General features: G+C 35.2%; 1 protein-coding gene across 16 annotated transcripts in view; it reads left to right on the top strand.

Moving 5' to 3' along the window:
- Window positions 1–16,794, top strand: part of Ralyl (RALY RNA binding protein like) — a 733,271-nt gene that overhangs the window by 162,984 nt on the left and 553,493 nt on the right. For 2 of the 16 annotated variants that reach the window (XM_087190531.1, XM_087190530.1), the window contains 2 exons: window positions 11,271–11,343; window positions 13,362–13,430. The exons of 12 other annotated variants lie outside the window; for them this stretch is intronic. Coding sequence is in view for 1 of the 4 variants with exons in the window: in XM_087190536.1 (XP_087046662.1) it covers window positions 11,271–11,343 (73 nt within the window). In the remaining 3 variants the exon portion in view is untranslated. Of the gene's footprint in view, window positions 1–11,270; window positions 11,344–13,361; window positions 13,431–16,794 lie in introns of those variants that run through there. 2 more of the 16 variants (XM_087190536.1, XM_087190533.1) reach the window with 2 other exon arrangements.

Below are 16,794 nucleotides of genomic sequence, written 5' to 3' on the forward strand. Positions count from 1 at the left end.
ACTGGCAAAAAAAAATAGACCTGAGGATCAGTGGAACAGATTTGAAGATGCAAAAATAACCCCAAACACATTGAGCCACCTTATCTTTGGCAAAAAGGCCAAACATGTTCATCTGAAGAAAGACAGACTCTTTAATAAATGGTGCTGGAAAAACTGGCTTTTTACATGCTGAAGACTAAAACTAGACCCATGTCTCTTACCATGAACTAAACTAAAATCAAAATAGATCAAAGATCTAAATATTACAACACAAACACTAAATCTGCTAGAAGAAAGAATAAGAATTCTTGAGGACATAAGTATAAGCAAAGATTTCATGAACAAAACTCTGATCACATTGGAAATACTATAAAGAGTCAACAACTGGGATCTCATCTTAGTAAAAAGCTTTTGTAGAGCAAAAGAAATCAAGAGTGAAAAGACAACCCACAGAGTGGGAAAAAAATTTTTAGCCAGTTGTTCCTCAGACAAAGGATTAATATCTAGAACATATAAAGAATTGAAAATCAGATCCCCCAGTTTTAAAGACCTAATTTAAAAAATGGGCATCTGAGATGAATACACACTTCTCAGATGAAGAAGTACAAATGTCAAATAAATACATGAAAAAATGTTCAACATCACTGGTCATTCGAGAGAAGCAAATCAAAACTGCTGAAATTCCATCTCACTCTAGAAAGAATGGATATTATCAAGAAATCAACAACAAATTCTGGTGGGGTTGTGGGGTAAAGGAACACTTCTCCACTGTTGGTGTGAGTGTAGATGGGTGCAACCTCTGTGGAAATAATTTTGTAGATTACTCAAAAAACTAGGATTAGAGGTCCCATTTGACCCAGCTATTCCTCTCTGGGTATCTTCCCAAAAGAATTAAAAGCATTACACCACAGTGATATATATGCATTCATGTTTATAGTAGCATAGTTTATAATAGCTAAATCTTGGAAACAACCCAAATACCCATCAACCAATGAATGGATAAAAAAGGTGTTTTTTTTCATTACAATGGAGTACTTCTTGCCATAAAGAAGAACAAACTTGAGACATTTCTAGATGAATGGATGTACCTTGAGACCATACTCTTAAATGAAATAAATCAGACACATATGTAAGTATTGCACTCTCTTTCTGGTGTGACAAACTGAAAGTGTTAATAAGGACTAAAATGTGTAATAGTTAATGTGAAATAGGAAGAAACTGTTCAAAATAATACTATTAGATACTTTGTTAATAAGTAAAATTCTTAATGTAAAAAAGGTCATTAAGGTAAGAAAAATTGTGAATGTGAAAATGGTGGTTGCATATGTAAATAAGGATAATCACAGTAGCAATATTTTCAGATAAGAATTATTTAGAATTGAAATCTGTACCTTACATGCTATGGCTATACTTTATTCTCATTTCACTTGTGCTTGCTTGCTTAGGGTTCATGAATTTAAAATACATTTTTAATAAAGACTCAAAAATTTAAAAAAATACCATAATGAAAGGCAGTATATTGTAAAATTAATTTACATATTAATTGGTAAATTTATATTTTAAAATGTCATATTTTCAATTAAGACAAAGACATGAAAGGATAGGAAGTTCCTTCTTAGATTATATGTTTTTGTTTAGCTATTAATGACTGTCATTTTATATTTTCAGTATTATCTTAGTTTTATTTTCAAAGTTATAAATTGATTTGATGAATAATTCCATGATAACATCATTTTAATTTTATGGCAAACAATTCAGTATACAAGGAGTCACTCAGGTATTAATATAGAAGTTGTAAAACTAAATATATTCATTCAAAGTGAAAACAAAGACCATAATGTTAAGTGAAATAAATAAGACACACATGAGTAAACATCACATGGTTTCCTCTCTATGAGATGCCCAACATATAAATAAAGAGCATAATAAAAGATAGATAAGTAAGGAGAAAGAGCTTTCTTAAATTGGAAGGGGATCAAGAGCTGGAAGGAAAGGAAAGGGAGAGGAGGGAAAGAGAACTCCACACAGGATTGTAAACATGTACTGCAAATGTGTACTAATAAAACAAAATTTGAAAAAAATAGAGGTTTATCTCTGACAAGTTTTACATGTGAAGTACACTTTTATCTACAATAGATGCAACATGGTACAGAAGATTTCTAAAACCTACTTATACGACAATACTCTATATCTTTTTAAAAAACGTATAACTTTATTATCATTCACTAAACACACACACATACAAAAATTAAAATTATTCAAAGAAAAACGATGCAAGGGAAAAAAGCTAATAATATTTGAATGTAATAGAGCTCAACCAAAGCAAAACTAAATAGTACTTAAACATTTTTCCATATAACTTACAAAAAACATCTCAAGTATTAACAAAACATCAGAAGATGTGATTTGTTTTAGAAAGATTTTCAAAACTAATATTGAACAAATAGAGGTCTGGAGAAAAAATTCTAATTAACTAGTAGACTACATGTAGGACATTTTTTAAAATTTAAATTTCAGTACAGTCATGTGACACATAATGGAAATATAATCTGAGAAATATGTTATTAGGCAATTTCATCCGTGTGTATCACAAAGTACCACACAGAATGCCAACTTCTAAGTGCAAACTGAAAAGGTATATGTCAATCATCTGTGATGAACCCTTGATATTACCCAAATATGCAGTTAGACACAAGATACATGAGGCTACCACTGACATAGCAGCACACTGTTTTACAGTAAACTTTCATATAAGTAGCATTGTGCTCTTAAGGGATGAAAAGCACAGCATGTTATGATAAGTACCTAAAACAGTAAGTCATTTATCACACTACTGAGTACTGTGTACTATACATAGTTGTATGTGCTTCTTCTGGAAACATACCCTCCTCTCCTTTGATCTCAGTGACTCTTCCTTCCCAGCTCACTGATGAACTCCAGCCTAGTCTCTACATCTCTTCCTATAGTTTTAAACACAATCTATATATGGATTCTTTCCAGAGTCCAACTTGTAACTTGATCTCTCCCTTTCCCCTCCTGCCACCCTTACCCCTTTAACCTTTTCTTCATATTTCAAATTATCCAGTATTCATTTTAATCCTTAATTACACTTTCAGTTTTTCACACTAAAGAAATAATTCAGTATTTACACATATATGTCCTATTTATTTCACTTAAGAGGATAGCCTCAATGCACATTCATTTAGCTATAAATGTCTCTAGTTTCTCATTCTTTATGGCTGAGTAGTACTCCATTTTATAAAAAAACACATCTTCTTTATCCAGTTTCCAGTTGATGGGCACTTGGGTTGTTTCCAAGCTTTAGCTAGTATAAACTGTGCCGCTATAAACATGGGTGCACATATATCACTGTGGTATGATCCTTTTAATTCTTTTGGGAAGATAACCAACAGGGGAATAACTGGGTCAAATGAGACCTCTAGCCCTAGTTCTTTGAGGTATCTCCATACTGATTTACACAGTGGTTGCACCAGTCTGCACTCCCACCAACAATGGAGAAGGGTTCCTTTCTCCCCAGACCCTGCCATCATTTGTTATTGAATGATTTCTTGATAACAGCCATTCTCTCTGGGATGAGGTGTAATCTCAGTGTTTTCATCTTCATCTCTCGAATACCAGTGATGTTGAACATTTTTTATATATATTTATTTGCTTCTTTTACTTCTTTGAGAAATGACTGTTCATTTCAGATACTCATTTTTGACTTGGGTCTTTGAGTTTGAGGGTTCTGATTTTTTTCAGTTCTTTATATATTCTAGATAGCAGTCTTTTGTCTAAGGTGCAGCTGCTGAAAATATTTTCCCACGTTGTAGGTTGTCTCTTAGCTCTGTTGGTGGTTTCTCTTGCAGTGCAGAAGCTTTTTAATAAGATGAGATCCCAGTTGTTGATTCTTTGTGCTAGTTCCTGTGCTACTGAGGTTTTGTTCATGAAGTCTTTTCCTATGACAGTGTCTTCAAGAGTTCTGCCTAACTTATCTTCCAACAAGTTTAGCATTTCTATCTTAATATTTAGGTCTTTAATCCACCTTGATCTTAGTTTAGTGCATGGTGATAGGTATGGGGTCTAGTTTTATTCTTAGGCAAGTTGAAATCCAGTTTTTCCAACACCATTTATTAAATAGGCTATCTTTCCTCCAGTGAGGGTGGTTGGCTCCTTTGTCAAAGATGAGGTAGCTGAGTATGTCTGTAATTGTTTCTGCATCTGGGAGATTATTTCTGCTTTGAATTTTTCTAGAGCCTCATTCATCTGTTTTGTTATTTCTTGTGCTATCACTTCAGCGTGTCTGTGTGGTTTATTGTCAGACTTTTCCACCTCGTTTCCTTCAGAATTTGCCTTTTGTGGGGTGGAAGACTGAGTTTGTGACTTGCTTAAATATCTTCTCATTTTTATTTTTGGTACTGTCCTTGGTTTAGTTCCTGGATTGATACTTTGAAGTTGCTTATTGTAAATATCTTTGTTGATGTATTTAGAACCCTTATGGAATGATTGCTCTTCAGAGGTGTCTTCCAGGTATAGCTGGTCTTTAGGTTTTGAATCTCTAATAGCTCTGAGGCTATCTCATTTTCATTATACCAGGAAGGACAACTGATTAGATCAATCACAGCACCTTAGCCCAAGTGATACAATCAGCAACACAATAGCATCATTTACCTTTTAGAAAATGACAATTTTTGGTAGTTATTAACGTATTACCTTTAAGTGTGTGTATTAAATCAAAATCAAGGACCAACCCAACATATGTTCATAGTGGATAAACTCTTCAATATAGCAACTTTACCCTTTGGGTTGGGGAGTTAGAAGGTGTTGGGTAGGGAGAAATAGTTAAGTAGAAGGATAGGGGAATGTTAGCAGTGAGGCCAGAGGGCACAGGCAAGAGAAAGAAAGAGAAGAAAAGAAAGATAAGAAATACAAATAATGGCCAGAACAGGAACAAAGGGAGATGAAGAAGAATGTGGGACAGCCAAGGGAGCAAGGGAGAGAGAAAGAGAGAAAGAAAAGAGAAAAAGAAAAAAAAAACTAAAAATTTGAAAAGAGTAGAAAAAGAAGAGAAAAAAATAAGCAAAAAACATGGTGGTAATTTTGAAAATAACAAAAGGTATAAATGAAGGGCCCCTTTCAGGGTATATCTTTGCTGTCACAAACAACATGGGCAGCAGTATGCAGTTATAAGTCAGTGACTCTCAGCAAGCCAATTGCAGACTCGTGAGATTCAGGCAGATTTCTGTCTGCAAATCCCAAGTTGAGCTCCCCGTCCTCCTGCAGGGTTAAACCTTGCAAGGTCCAATAGGGTACGGGAAGTGGGAGGGGTAGGGGAAAGGAAAGAAGAGAAAAGAAAAATTATGAGAAATGGAAAAAATGGAAAAAAGTCTTTGTAAGTAGGGAAGGGTGGAGGGGGTGAAAGGAGGGCAGGGAATGGGGAAAAAATAAGAACCAAGATACATCATGTAAAGGTACAAGTTCCCAATGGTAAATGTAAATGGATTGTGTACCTAAAATGTACCAATAAAAGAATTTGAGGGAAAAAAAAGATTCTATTGCAGGTTCCAGCTGCCCTTCCCCTGAAGATAGTCCAGGTTCCAATGGGAGGTGATGATCCCTCCAATTTACGAAGCACGGTGGTCTGGTGCCTTTATTGCAGAGATTCTCTTCACTTTTCCAGTGAGCTTCAGTTTTCATCAGGGAGCCTGAGAGAGGCACTCTCTCAGTTGGTCACTTCTGCAGCTCAGGACAATGGCCCTTATGTCCCCCTGTGTCTCTGTAGTGTGGAACCAGGTAGCTGCATAGCCAAGAGGCCAGAGGCAGCGGGGGTGGGGGGGGGCGGGCTGTTGTTGCAGGTGCTGGAGTGGCTAAACTGGTGGCTGGTGGGCGTGCCTGGGCGGGTCTCAGTCTCCTGGATGCAGGTGGGCGGGGCAAGGTGGAAGGAACAGGGCCCTGACACCCTGGACCTTTCTGATCTCAAAGCCAAGCTGGAGGCTGGAGGGCAGGCCTGGCTGCGGGGGGTGGGTGTGGGGTGTGTTTCTCAGTGTGGTGGACGCGAGTGGGCAGGGCAAGCCGGAAGGAGCAGGGCGGAGCCACCCAGGACCATGACCGTTCTGACCTCAGGCCTAGCTCTACTCTGTATGTTTTGACTAGCAACTATTTCTCTGTACAGTAGCCCTTGAGAACCACTGTTCTATTCTCTTTTTTAAGAGTTTCCCTATTTTAGAAACACTTCATGTAAAAGGAATTGTGAAGTGTTTGTCTCTCTGATTGGACTGTTCTCAGGATAAATAATAATCTCTGTGTTCATCCATGGTATTGTATATGGCAGGTTTTCCTTATTTTTCATCTCTGAATAGTGTTCTATTACTATTCAAGTCTCAAATCAAAACCTGTCTTTTGCAAATTGTTGACAGTAGCTTTTGGAACCATGCATTCGTGGGTTGTTAGGTTACAGCTCTTAACACTTTCCAAAGGACTGGAAATTCACTTTGACATCTTTTTTCTCAGTTTCCTATATGTAGAATATAGAAAACAATAGTAGCTTATACTTTATAAAAGTGTAAAGAGGAGAATTTAATGCAGTTACACTGTGAAGTCATTAACATAGAGCGTGACCCATAGTAAAGATTAGATGCCATTATGTAATTTTTTATTATGGTAATATAGGTAGGAAAAATGAGAATGAACTCAAAAGCTAAGTGTGATATGAACACAGGTATGAATACACACACACACACACACACACACACACACACACACATTTAGGCAACTTACAGGAGAACCAAACCTTTAGTTGGGAAACCATTAGTCAGAAAATCAAAAAGACAAAAAGAGAAGAGTCTGTTACAGTCAGGAAAATTCATAGTAGCAAAGATTGTTAACAATATCTTGTTAGCGAGTGAGGATATAGAACATCATTTAAAAAATATATATATATATATATATACACATACATATATATGAAGCCTAGTCCCCCCAAGTCATTTAGTTGAGAACAGCCAGGCCTGTACACATTAATTGTCTCTAAAGACATCAGCACAGTGCAGCCCTGGGCCAAATTTATGTCTGTAGTTTTCATTTTCTGAGATAACAGAAATATTTAACACATTGCACAGAAAGTGAAAATTAAATGAGCCCAAAACTTTGGTATTGAAACAGTGAGTTTCTAGTATTTAGAGAAATCACTGAAATATGTTTATTTCCAAATGATAATGGATAAGCCAAGAGTTTCTGTAACTGTTTACAGAATAGAGAAATGTTTGACCTAGGCTTCACATGCCAGTTACTCCTAGATGTGGTGCCCTAGGATGCAGCCAGCCAAGATAATGCAGATTCATATCATGTCACTCCTGCATGACTGGATAATATTTTGTTTAGTCAGATTATGCTTTGCTTTGGCTTCCTTTGGTATGTCAGTATATAACAGAAAAAAGCAAAAGTTTTGGATGACAAAACCTGAAGCAGGTGTTTTGACCCTTTTGTAATCACTGTATACAAAGAGAGGACCAGCAGAGCCCCAGATGTACATCTGGCTTTTCTTCCTGTTTGGAATTTGAATAAAAAGTCACAATGCAAATGTACAAATATTTATTTTCAAATACACATAAACTCTGCAAAGTAATACAATGCTTAGTCACTGATTGGTCAGCATCATAGAGATAGAGAATTAAATTATTCTACATTCAAATTGTATCATAATATTTACAGCCCTGAGTCCTAACAGTCAAGAATTATTTTTTATCAAAGGGATGTATTTTATAGATTTAGTCCTATACATTACTTCTTTATAGGAATTTAAGAAAATCCTTCCTGGGCTGGGGATTTAGCTCAGTGGTTTTGCCGCCTGCTGTGCAAGTGCAAGGACCCGAGTTCGATCCCCGGTACCAAAAAAAAAAAAAAAAGAAAGAAAATCCTTCCTCAGAGAGATATGCAGGTTATTTCCTGTCAATCTGTTTATACTATTAATAAATTATATTTGTGCTGGTGTGAAATATTAGTTCTGTCAGCTTCTTACAATTTATGGGACTTTGCAGACCATCAGAAAGGCAGATAAGCTCTGCTTGCTCAGAATATGGGATACATCCTCCTTGTACTTTGAAAAGCAAATAGAGTACATATATTTATCAATTTTGACACTGATACCTTACCTAGCTCAGCAAAGAATCAACCAAATAATACAATATTGAAAATCCAAAGTAAGCAATCTTATATTTTACAATCACAATATTTAAAAGTAGAAGTGAATTATGTAATTCTACCCTTAAAGTTATTTTTCTTTTTCTTAGTCCCTCCCCCAAATGAAGCATATAAACAGTAGACTAATCACAATTTAAATTTTAAAAATTGAAACAGAAGAGAAAGAACTTTATAAAAACGTAAAGGCCAACTTATGTAATGTATAATAAGATATGGCAATTGGTTTACTTATGTTTGCAAAACTCCCAACTTGTCTAATCTCACATCAAAATGGATAGCACTTCTTAAGGCTGATCATTAAGAACATAGTCTTGTATAATTGGAATTTTGTTTTTTATAAGGGTACTTGGTACAGTAGGAGGGGAATTTGAAATGAAATTTCTTCCTCTTTACTTGGTATTTTATGCCATTTGCAACTCATGATCTCACAGAAAAGTATATAATTAAGTACAATGTAGATTAACCTATTCCACAGCACTTGTTGGATGTCATTATTAGAGATGAGGTAGAGGATGAGAGAGAGAGAAGAGGAAAGGGATGTGTAGAAAGTGAGGGTGTATGAATATACCAATGTATAAAAAAATCTGTTATTCTGTGTTTCTAATATGCACTCATAAAATTAAGTGTTTGTAAAAAGTAATAGAAACATCTGTGAATCACATAACTGATCACAATTATTTTTTTCTTACAGAATAGGTAGTTTAGTATTCTTGTAATATAAACTATTACCATAATTTTAAGTTCTATAATTTTAAAATTTCTTTTGAAAATATTAATTTATTTAAAACAGTGTGACATATCTAAGTATTTTCAGGAGCCAGGCAGTGATATAAGTGAATAAGTGAGTCAAGAAGGGAAGGTTTAAAATGACAGCCCCACTCTGGTTCTGGTTTGACCAGAGTAACACTTTCCTCATTACATATACATTAGGAGGCATTGTTTTCTGTTTTCAAAATTAATGTTATTTATGATAAATTATAATCATATGCCATTTTGTAGTGCATATTGTAGCTATTATATAACATTGAATAAATCAAACCAATGAACATATCCATCACCTTAAGTACTTATCATGTATTCCTGTCTCACTGCAACTTTCTGTGGTTTAAGCATCATTTTTTCATTATGCTGATCCCTAATCCCAAGTTTCCATAAATTCACATTTTCCATATTATACCTTTAAGTGAGAGGAAAATAGCACTTTTTGTTTCCCTGTGTCTGGTTCATTTCACTTACTACCCTACAGGTTCATCTATATTGTTACAAATGCCAATGTCTCCCCTTTTTAACGGCTGAATAGTATTCCATGGTGTATTTGTGCAATATGTTCTTCATGTGTTCATCCACTGTTGGACACTGAGATTGATTCCATATTGTGGCTATTGTGAATAATGTTGCATTATGCCTTCAACACACTGATTTTAAACTCTTGCAATGTATTCCCAGATGTAGAATTGCTGGGTCATATGGTACTTTCGGTTTTTGAGGAAGCTCAACATTTTCATAATTGCTGTATAATTTGCATTCCCATCAGCAGTACACAAGAAGTCTGTTTTCTCCACATCTTGTGTATTTGAGAGACAAACAACATGTTTATGGAAGTGTACTGGGCCAGGTAAAGCTACAACTGAGCCTCCTATCTACTGTTAGGAAGGTGCTCCCAGAGCACTGCTTGGTCAGTGGCACCTGTTTGCTATTAGGAAATGCTGTATTCCTCTCACAAGGCCTTTCTATTATTTCTTTTATTTATAATTACTGTGAATGCAGTGGCTTGCTTGCTTGAATGTTTCTACACTGGACTGTGAGTTTGTTAAAGGAAATAGCTCCACTTTATCTTTCTTGGTAGACATGGCCTTTTGGTGAGGTGCCAGGCTCCACTGTAAGTGTTCAGTGAATATTGGAGGAATACAATACTATGCTGCTGAATTTTTTAACAATATATAAACAAATTGAAGACCAATATCCAACCAGGTTTGCAAACACAAAAGATTATACAACCTTAAATGCTTCTCTTAATGGTAATAAAGATTTATTAGCCAACTGGCCTTTCTTTTAAGCAAAATTTTATTTTTCACGTTGATTTTATGGTGTAAATGGTTAACTGTTCATCATTAGACTATAATTGTATTCAGTAGAGATTTAATAAATATTGTTTACCTGATTGACTGTTCTTATGTAGGATAAATTAATAAATTAAGATTGCTAATGTCCTTTTAATTCCATTAATTTTAGGCCAAATATTAATGGAAAATTGAAAATTAAAATAGTCCGTACCACATACAAATAAAAGTTCTAGTAGTGTAGAGGTGACATTCATGAAATACTTCTAAGAAATAAGTGTTTATTATTACAATATCTGAGCTTCTCCCACATCTTATTATTAAGAATTCTAAGACCTTGACTGCTATACTTTGCTATTTCTTCCATTTTCTTCAATTTCCCATGCAGATTTGAGACCTTGCTCTTCTCATCCACTTCATCCATGCTATCTGTATGATGTCTCTAACTTACCTATGTTAAGGTCTCCCCTCCCTCTTACCACTTCTGCCTTTCTTTTCTATCTGCTCTTACTTCTCCATGGCTGCAGAGGATCCCTCCTAATCTGTCTTCTCTAAGGTAAATGTCTTATCCCTCTTGATTATTTAGGATCTCTTCCCATTTAGTTTTGATCCAAGACATCCTTGTTTTTTTCCTTCAAAACTACATTTTGCTTTTTGTTTCACCTGAGTTTTAATCTAGCCAAGGACATTGGTCCCTCTTGTCTATTCTCTGAGCAGACAAAATGAAGTATACAAAAACTGCATCTGAATATTTCAGTCCTACAATTATCTGTGTTGCTTGGCTGTAACTAGAATTAATAACTCTAGCTTTCTGTTTGTCGAAGGTTAGTGTTTGCAGCTTTTCCTTTTAGGCTCTGTTGCCAAAACCACTTCAGAGAAAAAAACTCACCATTTAGTATCTTTTTGGCAAGCTGTACTGTCAAAAAGTATACCTTTTCCAGAGATAAGTTTGCAGTTTGAAGCAGTAACTGAGCTTGAGGCTGTCTTGAATGCACCTTTTTCTCTTCCTTTTGCTTTTTTGTTCCATTTCAGTGCACTTTGCAAGACCTTGTTGAGTGTCCCACTGACATCTATGCCTCCGGGGCCATTTTACAGCTCTGTTGCCGTAAGTATCACTTTACAAAAGTGGGTTGTTTTACCCAGCCTATTGTCAACTTAATGTACAGACGTGTCTGTGTAGAATGGATCAAATCATTGTACAAAGCCCAGCCAATTAAACCACCAGGAGCTATTACTGGTTTATTGACCTTCAGCATTTTTCTGGAGTTCAAAATAACAAGAAAACTATGTTCCAGCAGCTTCTAAAATGATATTAAATTTAAACATTTAATCCAATCCTACAAATTATTTAGTACCAACATGGTTATACATTTTATGTCTATGATAGCAAATTGTGAGGGAAATGGATGGTGCTGTGTGTGTATGTGTGTCCATGCATGTGTGTAAATTAACATAAGATGCACAAGAAGTTCTGACATTTCTGGTCCACTCACCTATGGTTAACATTTCCTTCACCTGCAGGGTAAGTTCTTCACACAACTCAGAGGCTGAGCAGGAAGATCAGCAAAGCACAAACACTTTAGATACTCTGCCTAAGCCTTGGGATGTATGTACATGACATTAACCTTTGGATGCTCAGTGTCTAGGGAGCAAAGATTTAGAAGCAATTTTTTCTGACCTCACTTGGGTTTGCTTTTTACCTGAATTTTTTCATATTTCTAGACCACACTGAGGACTAGAACCAGGTTTTAAAGTCCATTTTATTTGGAGGATCCCAGGTTCTCTGTTTAATACTTTCAACCTGCCTCTGTTCAGGGCTAGGTCTACAAATTAGATGATTCACCCAGAAGTTTGCTGATTCTCCTTACATACCTACACAATAGCAATGTGCATTGAAAACTGTGCTAAGCATTTTACATAGATTATATCCATTTCCCACAATTATGGTATGTATTAGACTTAAGAAAGTGAACAAATGAAAGAACTGAACTCCAAACCTACATTGGTCTTTGACTTTGTAATCCCTTAGAACTTCTGTAGGTGAGGTGGCTCTCCCTGCTAGATGGGACATCTTTGTAACAAGTCAGTCTCGTATAGTTACCAGAGCTGCAAATTCTGGCATCTTCCTTGGTACATTCTCTCCCGTCACTCACCTTGTACCTATTTAATATCAGTCTTTATTCTTAATTTTAATCAACAGGTGATGACTAAATATTAGAGTTGTTAATTGAAAAGTATTTTTAGATCACAGAATGAGTGTGTATTCTGAAAAACCGGGCTTCAGGCTATGCCTTCAGGCAGTGATGCTTAGAAGCACATCATAAGACCATTGTTATAAGAACATTATCCTGGTGGCTATCATATAGTAAGAGGAATCACCCACGATTGGATTGAAGTTACATCTGAGCCAGGAAGTGTGATCTTGCGTTATTTGGGTCATCATTGCCTTTGTTTCTGTCAACAGGAGTATCTAGACACCACTTCAAAACTCCTCACATTCCCAATAGAGTACAAACTTCTCCACAATATTTCCACTTGGATCAAGTTTCTTGGTTTCTGCATTTGATTTCTAGAGCCTAGGCTACATGCCTACATTCCCCAAGGTAAAAGAGTATAGGAGTTCTATATGAGCTTCTGAACTGGAATAGTAGAATTTGTGTTTTGAGCATTTATTCAAGTACCAAAGGGTTTTTGAAATTATACTGGGCAGCCATATGTATTTATTACTAGTGTCTACCAAGATTGGCTAGCTCTGTAACTTTATCTTTTTTTTTTTTTAAGTCCTAGATTCTTTTTTTTTTTTGGTACCCGGGATCGAACTCGGGTCCTTGCGCTTGCACAGCAGGCAGCGAAACGACTGAGCTAAATCCCCGGCCCCTCTGTAACTTTATCTTATACACATACCCCACCCTTCTCAATATGTTCTCCAAACAACTAATCACACTAATCTGAAATGCAGATCAGGATCCAATTTCAAATTTAATAACAATTTGCTATAATACAAAAGTATTCAGAAGTAGTTGCTATTGAGTGATAATTTTGCAAGGCTTTTGTAAAATGAAATTGTTTCTTAATATTTATGTATGAATTAAAGTTTTTCATTGTTTTTTCTTTTTTTTATAGTGTTCTTTTGGAATCTATGTTTTTCCTGATTGACTTACTACTATACTGGTCTGCCTATTGTCCTGAGAGGTAAAATAAATAATTCAGTAAACAAGCAAGTGAATAAGTAAAAACTAGTCATGCGTGTATTGCTTCAGAACCAGGGCAATAGTAAACTTCAGAAAGGCTCATTAATCAGTGCTACAGCATTCACAAGGACAAGTAGCCCCTTGTTGTTATTACTGTGACAATACTGCCAAATAAGCAATACACACACACACAACTCTCCTATGGAAAATAGCTGAGAATAATTAGGACCAAGTGGTTTTTTGTAAACTAAAGTGCTGTAATTAGAAGGGAGGATTTGGAGAACTATATGGAGGAGAACAATCAATATACACCTTATTTTCTATGTTCAGAAGAGCCTTTTCAGCTCCCTTTGTTCATTGGTAAAAATGGAGTTATTTTGTAGTGAGAAATGAACCTGGGCCGTAAGGTCCTCTGGTAGGGATATACTAGCCATGGCTTTGTGATAAGGTTTGTGAAGGGGGGTTGTAGCATGGGATTGTTTCTTGAAAGTATCTTGTTAATAGCAAATCAAATTACTAAAATTAATAATCATAAGTAATTTTTTCCTATTTGATGTGTGCTACTCTTCCTTTAAACTTTAAATATAGTGTTACATTGAAGTAAAATGTTTATTTATGATAGAAACTTAATATCAATTTGATACTGAATAATAATTTAATGTCACTGAGTCTGATTAATTTTGTTAAGAATCTTCTAAGTTGAACAGTAAGCAGAAATTTAAAATGAAAATTCATGTCGCCATAGTCATTTTTCTAAAACTGATACTGTGTTCAAGCTGTTTGTACCTCATTATATTTCATAATGCAATTTGCTTTGCATATGAATTTTGTATTTGGATCTCTGTTTCTAAAAGGATCAGTTCTTTATCTTTATCATTCTACCTAGTATTTACAGAAAGTTGAATCAGTGGCCCTTTTCCTTGATTGATGACCAGTTGATAATTGACTTGGGTCTACAGTATGCCTAGAATGTGATTAGCTAACTACTCTTGAATATGGCCATTTTATCTTTGAACAGTTCCTGCCAATGGCCTCTCATGTTGTTTATCTGAAATTTTTCTCTTGGCAGCTTCTCATTTGATTTGTCCTCTTTAGTTCTCCTAAGGTTAGCCAGTTTTGTTGTTGTGGCTGGTGGTATCATTGGAATGCCAACACCATTACTTTATTAAAAGGATACATAGGGCCAGGGATTTAGCTCAGTGGCATCATGTGTGCCTCAAAAGTGTGAGGTCCTGAGTTTGATCCCCAGCACAAAAAAAAAGGGTACATAAAGTACTCGATACTCCATAGCATTCAGAAATGCACATTATGCTAAAACATTCATAATAGTAATATATTTTGGCATTTTAAAATACATTGGTATGTCAGCAATTTATTTGGAAAAGAAAATAGAATTTAGAATTTAAATTCATAGAAACTGGATGGGATGGAAGTGAGAGCTTGCAAGGTGACCTGGGGAAGTTAGTTTCACAGCATGCTGTGAATTTAATTTAAGTATTAATTTATGGATATGTAAGTGTAAGCATAACTTTTACCCCACAGGAGAGGGAGCTGCAGAGAAGGTTGCTGTCTTGACCTTAAATCAAGTGTAACTAGGAGAGGTACCGAATTAAAGTTTGATCTACCAATATTTTTTTATTTTAATTATTTCATTGTTCTTAGAAATATTAGAAAGTTTTTTCCCCATTAATTTGCCATACCAGTGCTAACATAAGTCCAGTGCTTTGCCTTCAGGAACAGATTCCCCATGTTCTTGCTTTTACCTTTTTTATTTTCTGGTTATCCTCTTAGGTAATTTGGAACTTTCAGAAATCTGAAGCTCTTTCAACAAGACATCATTTTTATTGTATTCACCTCATTTATATAAATTGTACCCAAGTTAATGAGAGATAATAAATTAATAATGAGATCTAATAAATAGGAAATACAGAAATTTTAAATATCTAGAGAAAACAACTCTTTAAAAAAACCTCCCTGAACAGAATTCAGTAAAATGAGCATATTTGAAGGTCCAGTTGGCATGCTTTTATGTTACTCTGTGAATGTGAGTACTACTTTTATCTCCATTTTACAAATGAGAAAACTGAGGGTAATAATTTAAATAATTTCCCACAGCCATACAACTTGCAAGTGGTGAAGACTAGACAGACTCAGTCTGGAGTTAGACTGCTTTTAAAACTATTAGTGAAATGCAAACTATATAACATCTCATCTGTTATAATTTGATGCTTATGTGCTTTTCATTATAACCTATTGGCTAGATATTATCACTTATTTTGCAGCTAATTAAGCACAAGGTTGGAGAGGTTAAGCCATGTTACCTGCTTGCTAGGCAGCAGGGTTAGCATTTGGAGCATTGAGCTCTGACTGCAAAACCTATACCTTTTTTATTCTGCAGAAGAATCGTAAACTGCTAATAGTATTCAAAACATTTTATTCAAATAGACTATTTCTTACACGCCCAAGGTAGATAAGATGGCAGTTGTCTAGGACTCTTTTGGATAACCCCTAGATTTTGCCACAATATGTGGAGTTTCAAAGTACCCATGGGCTTAAAGCCTTTTCAGCTATTGTGTATCTTTAATCAAATGATTTCACAGGTACTCTCACAAATAGTCCTCCCATATAAGTGTCATTGATTCAAATTATGAACTTGACTGTCTTGTAGATCTTGAAGAATATAACCAAATTCTGGTGTTTCCTAGTGCCTCCATTGTTTTTATTCTCATCACTTAACATGCACCATTGTGTCACTGATTAAGACACCAAACTGTTTTAATTATATGTGTACACATTCTATCCAGGTTTTCCTAGTTTCTGCTAGATATTATGTTCCCATGTCATAAGAACTGAGTTTTAATTCATTTTTGTGTCTCCCACAGATCATTACCATAGCAGTATTCCCAATATATGACTTCTTTTGAAGTTTTTCAGTGATAGGCTTAGAACATACAGTTTTATGAAATCCATCCTTCTTCATAAAAAGATTCCAGCTGAGGCAATATTTGTAATTTCCCTGTAGCTCAAAATTTTCATCAAATTTCTACTTATAGAATGCAAATTTGAGATTAATCAGTGAGTCACTCAGAAAATATGAATCATTCTCTGGTCTAAGGGTATGTTGATATGCTTTACAAGATGTGAGACTGAACACTGACTATCATGGAAAACATGCCACCCTCTCTAAAAGTGGTAGGCTTCTGAGCGTTTGTAAGAGGACTGTGGATTGTTCCTCTGAACAGGTATTTTTAAAATTATATATAAGACTTCAGTCTAATCTTCTAAAATGAAATATAAATATTTTCATTCATATTTGATAAAGTATCATAAAATGTCTTTATCTTTGAAAGCTATTACATAAAAAA

Source organism: Heterocephalus glaber, unplaced genomic scaffold (genome assembly GCF_053883595.1).
Source record: "Heterocephalus glaber isolate CG9 unplaced genomic scaffold, H.glaber_assembly_v1.0 deba00001553, whole genome shotgun sequence".
NCBI lineage: Eukaryota > Metazoa > Chordata > Mammalia > Rodentia > Bathyergidae > Heterocephalus > Heterocephalus glaber.